We start from the raw sequence: 16,488 nt of genomic DNA, 5'->3' as shown, positions 1-16,488 counted from the left end.
TTAAATTTTAATAATTTCAAAATCATTCTAATGACTCTGGCCTGATTGGGTTAAAGGGTTCTCTGATTCGCTAATGAGCTGGTCATGTCCTGGATCAAAATCGGCAGGAAGTCACGTCTTTTGACTTCGTTCGGTGGTATTTTTTTAAACCTTTTTTGGTCGATGGCAAAAAAGATCGATTTAAAGAGTTTAAATCTATTCTTATGGAGATATAATACTCCTGACTCCTAAAGAAAAGTCTTCCATATCGAAAGTCTATACAATATCAGAATGAAAACATTTCTGTAGGAACTAAGGCTAAAAAGATTTTAATGAAATCGAATGAAAACTACATTTGTTCAATAGAGCACTATAACTTGTCATGCCTTAAAATCAAATAATGTTTATAGGTAATTGTTATAGCCTCTGAAAGCATTCCATATACTATATGAAAGTAATATGCCAGGGAAAAAATCACTGCCTGTTGACAACCGTATCGATGGCTACACATTTCAGGCCTACTGAACAATCGATTGGCACCTTTGTGAAGCTATCGCTGACATCATTATCGTCGATACTCCCCGAAAACTCCGTCCACGTCGCCAGCTGATTATCTCGCAAAGTTGTGAGAGGAGGGGGGCGAGGGTGGACCGGCTTAAAGAACTTTATTTCTTTGGTTTTTCTTCAGGGCCCGAGTCGATCTGCTGGCCGACATGTCAAAACGCTTAACGCACAAAGTCGGCCGGATTCGGTCGTGCGGCTCCCAGGGATCAAGATGTCCCCTCCCAGGCTGTCAAAACTTTTATGCGTGCCTGGCGTTGTTTGCCCTTTTTTTTTGGCTTTGTTTCTTCTGGTTTTTCGGGCATTGTGTTGCCTGGTTTTGGCATTATGTTCTGGGCACCCTGGCGCATTTTGTTTCGTTTTGTTAAATGCGCGGCGCGTGTGAATATTTAATAAGACCTGGCAACGAACCCCCAGAAGCCAAAGCCAAAGACCCGACGGGTCTCCCGGCATTTTACTTATAATAATCATAAAAAAAAAGTTGCCGGTCCGAGTCGCCAACTTCGCCGCCGCTGTGGTTTATGCTTCATAAATGAAAAGTAAACTGCCGGACCGGGGGTAATTGCCAAAGTTTCCTGGCAGCCCGCTTTAGTGCGGTGTCGAGGCCCCAATTGTCCAAATGAGAAGTCGTACAGCCGCTGGGGGAAATCAATTTGAGCCCCTTGAGTCGGAAGTTGGCCAATTGGCACAAGTGCCGGGTCACTAGTGTAAGTGACCAAAACGAGCAGGTCCTTTGGCCATAGTAACAGTCAGTAATGAGCGCAGTTCGATTTTCGGGGCCAAATCACGGGTCGCAAAGCAGAAATTCATCAAAACTTTATCGTTATCTTAAAGCGACTTGCGACTGACGACTGGCTTCTTGGCAGCCCAAATCCTCCCTTTTCACAAACTGCAAGATAAATAAAAACTTTCCAGCATGAGGTCAGATTTCTAATTTCCGAATTACAAGGGCCCACGCCCACGCCGGCAAACACAGACTGAATATATTTGAATTTTGTACTCGAACGGAAATATTTGAACACGTCGGCCAGACCGGAGACCTCGGGAGATGTCTTTATTAGGAATTTGCATAAATTTTAAAGTTTGCCAGGACTTCCGTTCGGCGGAGGGAGGATATAGAAATATATATTTAAAACTTGAGAAACTCAGTGCAAGACTTTAATGTTTACATTTCGTGTTCTTCTCTTTTCTTTCCTTTTTTTCAGCGACTGTCGCGTGGTTCGCGATCCACAAACCTTGAAGTCGAAGGGCTACGGTTTTGTGTCCTTCATCAAGAAATCGGTAAGAACCGCCTGCGGCATTAGCATATTTAAGTGCATATTTATGCAGTCGTGCGCAGGCTCTTTATTTTAAATTCGGTTATGCACGGTGAAAAAAATATCCAAGAAATGAGAAATCGTACATTTTTAGCTTATCAAAATATTTTAAATATTTTATAGCTAAATTATTGACCTAAATTGTGATTTCATTCTTTAGATTTCATTATTTAATAATCTGATTTGTATTTATAATTGGTCAGCAATGTTTTAAAGATGATTGCCATAATACCAACTACTTACTTTTGATTCTGTAATTAAGTGTTCAATTCAGCATTCTTAAAATGATTTAAAGATATAGAAATGAAATTTCTGAAGTGATATTTTTTCCCGTGCCCTCCTTATTCCTCCTCCTGCGATTCTGCTTCTGACCGTGTCTCTGTCTTCATTATCGCCCCGCAGGAAGCCGAGAGCGCCATTACGGCCATGAATGGCCAGTGGCTTGGCTCCCGTTCAATTCGCACGAATTGGGCCACACGGAAACCGCCGGCGAGTAAAGGTAAGGAAATCATGAGTGTCACCCCAGTCGGCAGGCCAACGGTGTTTCCGGCGTGCGTACACTCCGGACTTGGGACCCGGACTTGGGACTCGAACTCGCACTCGCACTCGAAAACAGACCCAGACAGTCGACGCGTCCTTCTTATTACAGGAAATTATGGCAATGAATGCCAAAGGTAGAGCGACACAGGCACAATGCCAGGACCAAATTGTGAGGCTGGGGATTCAGGAAAACCGCCTGCTATTTATAAACGCTTGAATTTTCTGCCAGATTATGTTTTCTTAATATTTTTGTCCTTTCTTAAACGCCACGCGCTTAATTTCCGTAATGGGCTGTACCCAATTTGGTTTAAACTTTTTCAATTAGCTGGCAGATAAAAAAAAAACAAAAACCCCGCCGTCTAGAGGCATTCAATTAGGACCGACAAATCAATTTTCATTTAGGCCCAACGACACGCCCCCCAATTTATGACCCCGGATCGTTGTCAACCGCACAGACATCCGAGGACCGTAACCGTAACTATATACTTAGTCCGGGGCGTAATCATTATTAACAGCGGACAAACATGCGCGGGGTTTCCCTCGTTTGTCTTTCATAAATCAAAACTTAACGCATATTTGCATGTTTTAACATAATTTTTATTTGTTTTGTTAGACACACACACACCCACACACACACAGTCAAAGCGAATCAGATAAATAAATTTTGCCAACACGAAACTATTATCATAAAAGGCCCACACACACAAACAGGGTTATACAACGAATATTTGAAGGAAATAGTTGGAGTCAAGGTGGAATTTATCGTGCAGAGGCCCGAAAACTGTTGAAGGGTTCGGGAAAAAGTGAGGGAGTGGATGTGGAGAAAGGACTTTCCTGAATATAATATTTTCCCTTTGCATTTATATTGTTGTCATAAAAAACGCCTATGAAAGCTTAAGCGTATTTTTATTGGTCTCATTGTTTATTTGACTGTGTCACGGTTTTGTCTGCTCTTCTATTCTGTGTGCTCTACAAAAGGGGGGAAAGTAAAATTACTGGGCGGCTGTAGTTGGGGGCCTCCTGTAATACAAGTTATTATTAGCAATTTGACAGCGAAATAATTTTGATTTTTTGATCGCCCCGAGATGGGCTGAGTCGGCACAAAAAAACTGAAGGGGTATACCATACAATCGCTAAAGGGTTTTTATGTCCCGCTCACATATGCAAGGGTTGGAAAATGGGGTATAGCTTTTACGGCCAGCCTAGCGACTGCTGGCGAACTTTACGATTTGTAGCACTCAACTCATTTCGCATTTGGCATTCGCATTACTTCATGTTTTACGCAGCCACTTTGCTCGATTCTTTTGGCAATCCCAACGAGTTGAGTTGAGTTGGCCCCGGCATTTTTATGTTTTAAGCAGGCTGCACATTTCACGTCCGTCCGCGTTTAGTGGGCCACTCATGTGTCTGCCCCATTGTTGCCAAGGATTTACGATCCGGCGCAATTGCGCATTTTACAGTTGTGACAATTTTGGCGACGCTTTGCAATTTCGTCCTCAGCTAAGAGTTCCTTTTCCCCCCTCCCTCCCCTCTAACCAGGGGTTTATAACAAACGCATTTGCCGCGGCCCTTTTTTATGGCCCCTCCGCGAAAGGGAAAGTTCTTACAAAGTTTTTACCTTTGTCAACCAGAATAGAGACTCTATTCCAGTGCATGCCCATAAATAAGGCCCGAAATACCTGCAAGCTCATTATGGTAATAACTTAATTAACCAGAAACAATATGCCGACGACGACAATGCCGCACAAAGACGGCAACGATGTTGTATGACAAATTTCTTTGCCGAAACTATTTGACTTTTGACCCGGCTCTGTGTGGGTGTGGTTTATTGGCCAACTCGCAGCAAAAATATTTGCGAAAGTTGGGGCTACGTGAACTCGTTACATGGCAGTTGCCAGTTGACGCAATAACATTTTATGCAGAGTTGCGCACAATTAAGTAAAAGTTTAAATGCCTGAATGCGTTCGAGTTGGGAACTAAATTCGGGTAGCTTTGGGTATAGTTAAGACAGGTAGAATGAAGTATAAATAAAGTTGAGTAAAGTTAAAGAGTTGTACTTGTAGTTAAAGAACTTCATCAATTTCTTATATGAAAATTTTACAATAATTAACAAGGGTGTTAAAGACAGATACATTACGAAAAATACGTCTTTTTTCAATGCCATACTTTAAAAATCAATTTTAAAAGTGATTTTAAGATATTTGCAATTTTTGTGCCTTTATTGCTTGTCTTACAAATAAATCTAATGGAATAACAAGTTTTTTTTTAGGAATTTTTTGTGGTAGGCAACGACCATTCTGATTAGCACCTTGCCACGCCCTTTCGAGACGCCCCTTAGCAACCTTAAAAAAAACCGCCCTGTTTAACGAGCATTTCCATGCATATTAATTACTTTTGAATTTCCTCAAGTGTTGGCCACGTCCTCAAGGCTCGCGTTGTTTTTGCCGCGTGTAAAAATGTGAATTATTTATGTTAATGATTTGGTGATTATTTCATGATTTAGTTTTACATGCCTATAATTGCTCATTAAAATTTCAAATCGCCGGCGAAAACGGGAGCACCTGCCGGCGCGCCGTTGGCATTCGGTGTTTGCCCCGATAATGGCCCTCGGGCTGACCAGACTCCAATTACTTGTGTCTGGGAAATGGGAAATGGAAAATGGGAATGCACATGGTTTGTCGTAGACAAAAATGTGCGATAATTATGGCCACGCTGGCTACGAAAGTGCTTTAATTTGCTGCGGACATGAAACTTGGCCAAGTTAACCCAAACCCCAAGGCTGGCCACGTAGGACGTATGCGAATATGTGGGCTCAGCTCGTTGGTTGCATTTTCAAAACTTAATTACACCTATTTAAAAGCGTAAAAAAGAAATTAGAGAAAACAAAAAGTGGAAATAATATGGGGGGAAAAATGAAGGTGCACACGAATACAAAGCAAAGTGCAAATTAGTGAAACATGACGCTGTAAAGTATGCTATGTTTCTTTCAGCCAGGTCCTTATTTAGATGCACTGACAAATAAATTGAAAAACGATTTTAGAAATATTACATAATAGCTAAATGGGAAAATAGCAAGTGAAAGAGTTTTCAGAAGATTGTTTTAAAATCACATGATATTTTAAATGTTTTTTATAACTAAAGATTGCCTTCTGTTGCGACATTTTTTTTGGTAATATTTTTTTTATACCTAATTATTTTTTTAATATTATAAATTTTCGAAATTTTTGGGTGTACCCTTTTTTCTGAGTGTTGTATTTCTGATTTGCGTGTGTGTGCGTGGCCAAAGCGCATACATTTGTGGCAAAAGCTTTCAAAAGTATTTGCGAGCTTGTTAGTTTTCCGTGTTTTTCGGCTGCACCCCCGCCACGAAGCTTTGATTGTGATTGTGGTGGCGTGTGTGTGCTGCAATCCTGTTGCATGTCATTGAGCCATATTTTTGTGTTTTCTTTGGCATGTTCGCTGCGCAGTCGAAGGCAAAACAAAAAGCAGTCGCACACACAGAAGCCCAGACATCCTGCAATGGCATTTTGATGGGCGAGTGGAAGAATGGGGGCGGTAGTTGGCTGCCATTAACAGGCCATGTTAAGTAGGCATGGACTGGACCCACAAAGTGCTTGGACTAAACTCTTCTCCCAACTTAACTATTCCCCATCGATCTATGCAACTGTCATTAGGGTTATAAGCACCGGCATACAATGCGTGGATATCGTACGGAAAAACTAAACAAAGACATAAACACGCAAAGCTGACATTATTTTTAAAAGTGCAAATTTAGTTTTAACCTCAAAGGAAGTAATTAGAGTAGCTTTTGCATACAAATACGTGCATTCATGGCTTATACGAAACAGCAATCAGGGCAACGACAACGACAATGTGGGGTTCTTTCATACCATTACTATATACACATATATATGGAGTGAACCGTATACAGTGAGTGCAAAAAGCATGTCGACAATAAAACGGCATACGAAAAATGTATATCCACAAAATACGTATAATAAAAAATGCAATAACAACCGCAACAATTTTAAATATGCAAAGGCAACAACAAGAAAGCAACGGTAAATGGTGTTGCAACCACGCCCCCGACCCACGCCCCCCGTCACATACACACACATATAGGAACCGCACACACACAAGCATATTGACTAAGTGCATGCGGTTATTTTAATTACCAAAACGTTGCCGAGGCTGCACTCGTTGCGTTGTTGCTGCCGTTGTTGCGGGTAAATCCGTTAATTAATTTGCATATTAATCATGCAGCTGGCGAATAAAAACGGGGACGAACAGAAAAAACTGCGCCCATACATCGAAGATTCATCACACACACTGAGTAACACTTTCTCCCCCGTTTTTTTCGCTTCCCCCTTCAGAGAACATCAAGCCGTTGACCTTCGACGAGGTCTACAATCAGAGCAGTCCCTCCAATTGCACCGTTTACGTGGGCGGCGTCAACAGCGCCCTCACCGCCCTCAGCGAGGAGGTCCTCCAGAAGACCTTCGCCCCCTTCGGCGCGATACAGGAGATCCGTGTCTTCAAGGACAAGGGATACGCCTTCGTGCGGTAAGATAAATTCTTAGAACAAATTTGAGGAAAATCTATTTTTAGAAATACTTGCTTTTGTTATCGATTTTATGAAGCTTAAAAGATTCCCTTCATACCCGGTTTTTAAAAGTTCATCATCATGTTTGGGAACATTTCGAAGTCATTGTACTTTTGTTACCATTTCTGGATTATCTATATTTTACCAAATCTCTTAGAACCCGCTTGTAAATAATCTTACATTGACATATTTAAAGTTTATTAAATTCACATATCTAAAGTTTATTAAATTGAATAAGAATTAATAATAATTTAAAAACCATTTTAGGGTTTTCTATACATCACCAAATATTTTAAAGACTTATTGTTAATAAACTAATATTCAGAGGTTATTTTTGTGCCAGTTTTTGAACAGCATTTAAGTTGTATAGTACCTTGTTTAACAAACTCAATTGCTATTTGTGTCAATTAAGTTACATTGTAATTAAACTAAGAGTTTTTTAATTGTCCTGATCTATTATTAATTTCCCCACTTTTTCCGACAGTTTCTCCACCAAGGAGGCGGCCACCCACGCCATTGTGGGCGTGCACAACACCGAGATCAACGCCCAGCCCGTAAAGTGTTCGTGGGGCAAGGAGAGTGGTGACCCCAACAACGCGCAGACCATCGCCACCCAGGCGCTGAACAGTGCCGCCGCCGCCGCTGCCGGTTTCCCCTACGGAGTGGGCGCCGCCGCCGCCGCCGCCGCCTACGGACAGCAGCTGGCCGCCACGGGCTGCTGGTACTCGCCCACGCCCACCTACCCGGCCTCCTCGGCCACGGCCGCGGCGGTGACCCCGGCGGCGGCCAGTGCAGCCGCCGTGCAGAACCAGTTCCTGCAGGGCATCCAGGGATACCACTTCGGCCAGTACGGCGGCTATCAGCAGGGATACATGGGGTGAGTGGGGGGTAATAGTAATGGTGGGGGTCAGGGGTCAATCCATTGTCATTGGATTTGCGCACAATAATTTTATTAGCTGATTTTCCTGGCTAGCAAAGTTACCAGGGGGTAGAGAACTACATTAAGAGAAAAGTATTGGGTAAAGAAAAGAAGAATATTAACAAAGTTACATAGGAAAACTTTGAAAAGTATTAATAAGTGAGCCAGTAATTTGTTAATATAATTAACCATTTTCAAGCAGGCCATTTTGGAGGAATTTAAAGGGTATAAGTAAAAAATATTAAAAATACATATTGGTGTTTCCATAAATTGCTCAGACTACAACTTAATTTGGTTTGCCTTACGAAGTGTTTTCTATACTAACAAATTCAAAGTAATATCATTTAACCCAAGAAATAAGCTTGTTCAGCAACCAATTATTCTCTCTGTGTAAGAAGAGGAATCCAACGCCCCCCCATTTCATCTGTGTACTTTGTGCAATGATTGAACCGCCACCGGGGATCGGCAAAAACAACAACAGAGGCGACACCAACAAGGACAGCATGACGGATGGGTGAATTCATTTGCTAATTGCGAAAGTTTTTCATTTGCACCGCCCTCGGTCTGCGGCCGTATGAAATACATTTTCGCGTCCGTCGGGCTGTCAACATAACGTGCTATTTGCATCGCAGTCGCGTAAATTTTGTTTTCCGTTCTCCCAACTGGCATCTCTTTTGGTTTCGAATCCCTTTGCCATCCGGCGACTGCCCGTGATAATTGTGGCGCACACCACGCTTCGGGGACTTTTCGCGGGCGGATCAGCAAACCCAGTAATGCAGCAGTACTGCACTCAAGAAAATATCAGAAAAATGTATATCTTTTAATAGGATGTCGTTGAAAAAGTAATTGTACAACCCTTAATGTACTTCATCATAAGCTTGTGATACTGCAAGATAATTTTAAAATTAAATTAATTAAATTGTCTTTAATATTTTTAAAGATTTTATGATAAAGAATAACTATCAAATTGTTTAAAAATATAATTCAAATAAAATCAGGGTTTTAAGTATCCAAAAAAAAAAGAATACTTAACAAATTTGATTGGTTACAAGTTATTAGCTTTAAGTAGAGGTAATTGATATTATCTTAAATGCACTTCTATAAGATTTTTCCGAATTTAAGGATAAATAAAAACAGATTACGAGAGCCTCCTAAGAATTCACAAATTCTCCCCTTTATCATCATTTCTCCGTGTGTACTCATGTTTGGAAACTTTGAACCCTCGTTGCAGCATGGGAGTGCAGATTCCGGCCACCTGGCAAGGCGTCACCCAGGCGCAGATCTCACCTGCCCAGCAGCTGGCAACGGGCGTGGCCGGCACCGCCATTCCGCAGGCCGCCGGCGTGGTGGCCTATCCGATTCAGCAGTTCCAAGTGAGCCCACAGGTAGGTGACGCCCACTCAAATAGAGATACAGATACATTTACAGACACTGATACCGCATAGATATAGATACATTGCCCGACACATTGAAACATTTTTCGTGCATCTCTCCTACGTTTGTTGAAAGTTTTGAATGTATTTTGGATTCCATTATAGTCCGCTCGATTCGATTGAATTCGATTTGATGCGATTCGATTCGATGCGTTCGGTTCGTTAGGGTGTGCGATGGGTTGTTTGCTCGGCAGCTGTGTGTGCACACTCGATATGCGTACATATTTTTGGCTGCTATCAAAATATTCCATCGCCATTCGAATGCCTTTGCTTGCTAATGTTATTCTTTTGCATTTGCAATATCGAATGTGGACAGAGACAATTGTAATCTGTCAATATGCATGCATGTTTTTGATTAAATATCATTATTCCAAAACGAAAGGGACTAAAACAATTGAACACAAAATATATTGAATAGTAAAATAAACATTCCGATGATACATTTTAGTTGAACGATTTTTTTTTTGTTTTGGCCTCCAGTAAAATATACTTTTTGCATGTATTGCTTAGTAATCTTGCCATAAATTCGGCTTTGGTATTATCTTTTAACTGTAATATATTTGCCAATTAGTTTGTTCGTTTTATTTGTTTATCTTGCGCGCTTACATAATTCAAGCCTCTCTGATCTGTAAACAATGCCAATAGAATAATTATTTTAGCTTATCAAATATATGTGTTGTAGACAAAGAAGCAAGCCACGTTTTTGCATTACAATTACTTTTATTCCGTCTACTACTTTTTTCCAATTCTTACTAACACCCATATTATTTTTTAAGGTTTATCCTTTACTCTTGCAGGCACAGTAAACGCAAAAAGCCAAAAACCGAAAATCCAAACCAAAATTTTTAAGTACAGCTGCAATTTTCTGAACAGAAACAAAACCAAACTGAGCTGTAAATAAAATGCGAAGCGCAGAACACACAAATTGCAAAACAATTGATGGCAACTTGAAGTTTGGCGATTTTAGCGAGCTGCACCCCAGAAACAAAAGCAAGCGCGAATGCAAAATCCGAAATCCCACACCCACATAAATATATATCTATATATATATATATATATAACTAGAGCATAAATATCTGTCAACGCCCGTTGAACAAGCATCGGGGGAAGCAAACAATTATTATGTATATGCAAAAAGCAAAGAAAGCGAACATATTTTTAACCCTAGTTGCTTACACCACACGGACACACACACACACCTCACACCATATATTTTAATGCTTTATGTAAATGTGTTGAAGCACGGCGCGTATAAAAATAATAATGACAATTATTAATTAAAGAAGGCAACATGAGAAATTGCAGGCCAAAATGGCGAGCGTAAATAAAAGAGGGGAATATAAATTGGACTAAGGAAAACGTAAATCGAGTGGGTTGTAGCAGCCTAAATCAAACACAGTCGCGGCATTAAATTAAAATAAACATAATTAAAAATGCGTTAAAATTAATTAAGCGCACACAGACAGGCACAAATGTATGTACGTATGCAATTAAATATTGATGTGTGTGTGTGTGCAAACAGCCCTTAACCCCATAAAATCATCCTTCTCACAACAGGACCCGCATCACTTTGCATTGCCTACTTTTGTGCGCAGTTTGGTTCTAGCTTAGCACACACACACACTCACTCGTACACTACTTTTACGGGGCGAGTGAAAGTAGATTTTTATCCTTTTTTAATCATCTAACATATACACACTACAATATCACATATGATTCTATAGATAATTGAATAGTGTGTGAGAGTTAGGTGCTTTGAACGAAAAACAAAAACTACTTTCACTCTTACCTAACCACACACTTAGCACTAGTGCCTATAACTATGATAGATGATACTGCTTAGAAACAACTGCCAGTTATCGGGCCAAGTGCAGTTGATTGGCCAACTAACTCGTCATGTCCTGCTATCATCATTTCCTATAGAATGCAACTGAAAGTTCACGCACTCACACCGATTTGTGATCGATCAGCTATCGAAAGACAGGTTCCTACACACGCACACTCACACGGTCTCACCAGCACTCGCAGTTCGAAGTATCTGAAACATATATAGTAATCGTATGAAAGTCCAGGAAAATCCAGCCAGCCAACCAGCCCATTATTTGCCTGAAATCCGAATCTTGTTTCATTAAGATTTAAGTTTTTCGCTTTACTTTCAACAAGCGCTTTCACGAGAGCCACATGTACAAAGCAGCCGCAAAAATGTTTCAAACTCCCTCCAAACAACTTACTCTTAAAAACACGCCAGTATTAACCCATGTTTGTACATGTTACGTTTATGGTTTTATTTCAGTTGCCAGAAGAGGAATGGTTAGCTGCAAATTTGTTGTGTTAGTTCTCTGTTGTTTAGGCCAAACGAAAGCGATAAGGAAACCCAAACCAAACTGAAACCAAACCGAAACCGAACCGATAACCAAACAGAATATCCAAGTAGCTAATAATATATATATGGTATGAGTACGAGTAATATATAAAGAAAATGAGAAAGATAAAGAGAGAAAGAGAGAGCAGAACTCCCCTACACAAGTAAAATATATTGAAAACAATCAAAGTATGCCATCGAATGATATTAATTGATATTAGCTAATCGAGCATAGCCGTAATGCAGTAGATATTATCGCCTAATCATATAAGCCAATAAAAACACTTGCAGCCCAAACAGACAGTGAGAGAAAGGAGCCGTCACACACAGGACACGATACCCAGAAGGCAAGCATTAATCAACTTATGACAACACCACACCACACCACACACCCACTCACACACAAATCTATAGGGATCGAGAATTTCGGATGGTAGTACATGAATGTGAAACATAAAAATAGTCATATGGTAAATACAACTAAAAGTGTAGAGTATATAAATGTAAAGTGGTAAAGCCTAGACTTAGCGTTGGTTGATAAGTACTTAGAGTATACAGCATATGCATTAAACAAACATGCTTATATAACATATAGCATATATAGAGAACACTCACACAACAACAAACAGCGCCCACTCACACACACACATACACATACACACATGGTGTTTACATATAGAGATGAAAAACTAAATGCGAGCAACATATGGTAAATGATATTTATTGTATATTGTGTTGTATGCGTTGGATGATAAATCACAAATAGATGTTCAAAATGAAAACCAATTAAAACGATGACAGCAACAACAACAACAGCAACAGCAGCAAGCAGAGATCCCAAGTAATAGAAATAGCAATACGCATACGTAACGTAATCGCAATCGCAATAGCATTCGCATATATTCGTACGTATCGGACAATTAAGCTGCAAAGGACGAAAAGGACGAGGCTTGATTTGCATTTGACACGCCCCAATCCCCAGCGACTGGCAGCGTGGAATTTGTTATGTCATTTTTTTAGTGGAATTTTTCGCAGCTAACGGAGCAGAGCATTTAGTAACTCGCGTGTGGCCCTAGCACCAGTAAATGTCTATTGATAATACCCACACCGGAACACGTATATGTTCGCAGGATGCGCTCACTCAGTACGATAAGATGGGTCTGGGGATTTTAAACAAGAATCAGAGGATCAGCAGGACACGTAGTAGTCTTTAGGAGCAGTCGTACTGTATATTTAAATGTTTTTAGCACTAGAACTTAGAGGAACTACGAGGCGCATGGCATGCGACTTAGATGTAGATGTGATTTTAAAGAGGGCGGGATTGGGCCGCATAAATGCAAGTGAAGTGGAGCTGACAAATGCATTTTTTGTTGTTATTTTATTTCCTAGAAATTTTGTTAAGTGAAAAAAAGCGAGAACAAAAATTTGAAATGTTGTTGACCAAACGAAAAGAAAGAATAAAATAATCATAAAAAAAAACAGTTTTGCAGAAAACAAAAATTTGGCTAGGAAAACAAAGAAGAAAAAAACCATTTATAAGTGAAAAAGTTTATAGTTAAGACAGAAAAAAACGAAAAAAAAATATTATCGGTTTGTTTGTTAATGTTTGCGCTACATATCAGTAAAGAGTTAAAATGGGTAGTTGGCACGTAGAAATAGTGAAGAGTTGGAAACTAAATAAGAATTCAAATGTGGAAGGTAAGAGGCATAAAAACAAGCTGACGAAGACGACGAACTAAATAATATACAAATAATATAATAAAAAAACATAAAAATTATATAAATAACAGCTGTAACTGTATGTATTTATGTTGTGTAACTATAAAATGTGCTAAGTCATTTATATACGTCTATATATATATATGAACATATACAAAGTATTTATACACATGGAAGCCCACGTCACATATACAGCAGAGAAGGACTAATCCTGTTAGAGGATTTGCCCAAAACAAAGCCACTACAAAAGTACTGTGTAGCTGCACTATATTGCAGGATGATTATTATTATTCATCGACTCAGGTTCTGTTCCGCTCATAGCCCATTTCCACCATTAGTCAAGCATAATTCAATTCCGAGTCCTTCGCTTTGAGTTACTAATTCGGTTTGGGTTCAAAGCCAACTACACACTGAAACGATTGCAGTTATTAACCATAAACTACAATTACCAATTAGTCAATTCGAAGTGTAATTAACTGGAGTGCTGAAACAGGAGCAGTTAGCAAAATTTACCACACGCAACGCGAAAAACAAGCGCTGCATGTGGAGGCACATAGCATAAATTAAACTAAACGAAGGGAAAACAAATTTTAACGAGATCCAATTGCAGCAAGGCGAAACCGAAAATCAATCAAATAAAAGTATTATCTAAGCTACAAACAATTATATATATTTACATGCAGACAGACCCTTCAAGGTGAATGGCAGTGCATACTATTTATCCGAGTTCTGAGTGTGTTTTCCGTAAGTTTAATTACACACCAGTTAGGGATAAGGCATAAGGATCTAATTTACAGGCAGACGCAGAGCAGAAATATTATATTAAATGTACTAGCCACGAGAACCGTTGGAACCAAATCAAATTCAGTATAATCCGAGCAGGCAGGCAACCCAGGATATTTTTGTGCAATAAACCAGGCGGATTGAAGGGCATGTTATGCAATTAAAATTACACTAAGATTGTAAACAAATCAAATGCAAATGTAGAAAAATCAAACGATGAGCAAACAACCAAAAGCTGCTAACAAAACAAACATCAAAGGAAAAACAAAAGCTAAAACCAAAAAAGTTTTGGAAGGCATTCGACACGAGGACAGAACTCACACAGACACAAATACAGATACAGATACAGACACAGACATAGATATCGATATTATACGAACAATATATATATATATATATACACATATATATATACAGACGTAAAATATGATAAGTAAATAGCAAATAACTAAAGTAAACAAAATATAGATATCGACTGCAGTATTGCAAATATTTTGTAGAAATTTAAGCATGTTTGAGTGTGTTTTAGGACAAGGACTAGTAAACACAAAGGCGAAAGGCAAACAGGATGAAAAAATCGAAAACATTGTAGCGGAATATAAGGGCCGAGAACATAAGAAAACAACCAAACAACAAACAACAGCAAGAACAAAGCCGAAAATTCAAAAACCTAATGCATAAGCTAAGTATTAAATATACACTAAAACAGAAAAATATATATACAAATTAAATACGGCATCACAAGTCACACAGACATACACACATACAAAACGGCATTTGCATAAGAAAACACACAAGTGAAACAACGTAACGAATATTAAAAGAGTTAATCAAATTAAGCATAACAATTCAAAGGAAAAATATTTATAGTTGAAAAACAAACAAACAAATAAAAACCAGGATAATTTGGTTGCGTATTTGTATACCAACGCGCCAAAGAAACCCGAATAACCCAGCAGCGAAATGCAAGCAAAATATTATACAACAATGTCAGCGAAGCGTAGCGGTCACCATCTCATCGAGAAAGTTTCGACAGAAAGGTGACCCCGACAAATGGGGAATGGTTTTAGAGCTAGACGCTGGGTTGCCATAAGAGGCGAAACGCATAGAGAAATTATACTTAGGTGACAGCAAAAAAAACAAAAAACACAAAAATAACACAAAAACAAGAGTGTAATAACAAACAAGAGAAGAGAAGAAGGCGAGATGGAAAAACAAAGAACAACTGCAACATAGAAATGATGAAAATAAGTAAATATACCGAATAAACAACAAAAATTATATTATGTATACATAAATATATTGAAAGAAAACAAATAAAAACGAACAAAAAAATTTTGTAAAAATAAAACATCTGAATTGTGTTCTAATTTCGTTGGGCTTTTTTCAGGATTCTAAAAGCTATTAATTCGTTGTCTTTAAAATTAAATTTATTCTTGGTTTAGTATTTTCAATAATAATTTTTATTGTTAAATTTCACAAATTATTAACACGGAGAACCGTTTTTAAGCGTTGAATTATCGAGCCACCCATGCCTCCTTCAGTCCCATAAAATTCAACCAAGATGATTTTGCATTTTGTTATTCGTTTGCTTTATGATCTCTGTGTATGGAAGTTTTCCCGGCTGGCTGCTCATTTCCCTCGAGGCTCTTGGCCATCGCTATCTGCTGTTGTTTTTCATCTGCCTTGTTTTTGTGGAGGGCTTCGCTTTCCATTTACACAGGTGACATGAAGAAGACGTTCTGCTACTTATGCGTATGCCCCACAGGTGAGTTCGTTAAAAACATTTTTGCCCCGGATGGGGCACACTCGTGTTCGCCAGGAGATCCGAGATCCGAGCCACCTGCTTGCCAGTTGGGCCGCCAAGGATGGATTGGCATAACAAAGGCAAAGGACAACACGTGCAACAATAACAAATCAAAAATTTACAGAAACAGAACAACGACAAAATGCTGAAGGGGAGAAAGCAAAGGCAGCAGCAGCAACAACAACAAGGCAGCGGAAAAGAGCGGTGGGATATGCAAAGCGGAAAAAAATGTTTAAAACATATTTTTTTTCGCCAATTCTTTTTGTTGTTTTGCCGTCGCGACTGCTGGCTCTTGTTTCACATTTTTGCCGCAGGTTAAAACCAGCAGACTCACACACATGGAAACAAGAGCGCCCATTTATATTTATTGTGTGCGTGTGAGTGTGTCTATTATCACAAAGATTTCGAGAACACTCACACACACACACACACACAAACACAAGGACCCCATAATGGCTGCATTTTT

General features: G+C 39.3%; 1 protein-coding gene across 3 annotated transcripts in view; it reads left to right on the top strand.

Annotated features, from left to right (window-relative positions):
- The window catches only part of LOC108047423 (RNA-binding protein 208), a 40,484-nt gene extending 24,929 nt beyond the window's left edge, over window positions 1-15,555 (top strand). Inside the window, exons 4-9 of one of the 3 annotated variants that reach the window (XM_017127587.2) lie at window positions 1,746-1,821; window positions 2,259-2,355; window positions 6,770-6,959; window positions 7,484-7,876; window positions 9,150-9,303; window positions 11,645-15,555. In XM_017127587.2, the coding sequence (XP_016983076.2) occupies window positions 1,746-1,821; window positions 2,259-2,355; window positions 6,770-6,959; window positions 7,484-7,876; window positions 9,150-9,303; window positions 11,645-11,686 (952 nt within the window). In that variant the 3' untranslated portion in view covers window positions 11,687-15,555. Of the gene's footprint in view, window positions 1-1,745; window positions 1,822-2,258; window positions 2,356-6,769; window positions 6,960-7,483; window positions 7,877-9,149; window positions 9,304-10,127 lie in introns of all 3 variants that reach the window. The other 2 variants (XM_017127589.2, XM_017127588.2) reach the window with 2 other exon arrangements.
- The last annotated feature ends 933 nt before the right edge of the window (window positions 15,556-16,488 follow it).

The sequence above is a fragment of the Drosophila rhopaloa genome, unplaced genomic scaffold, assembly GCF_018152115.1.
Source record: "Drosophila rhopaloa isolate 14029-0021.01 unplaced genomic scaffold, ASM1815211v1 contig_167, whole genome shotgun sequence".
NCBI lineage: Eukaryota > Metazoa > Arthropoda > Insecta > Diptera > Drosophilidae > Drosophila > Drosophila rhopaloa.
Note: the sequence above shows the minus strand (reverse complement) of the source record. Positions and strands in the feature narration are given on the sequence as shown.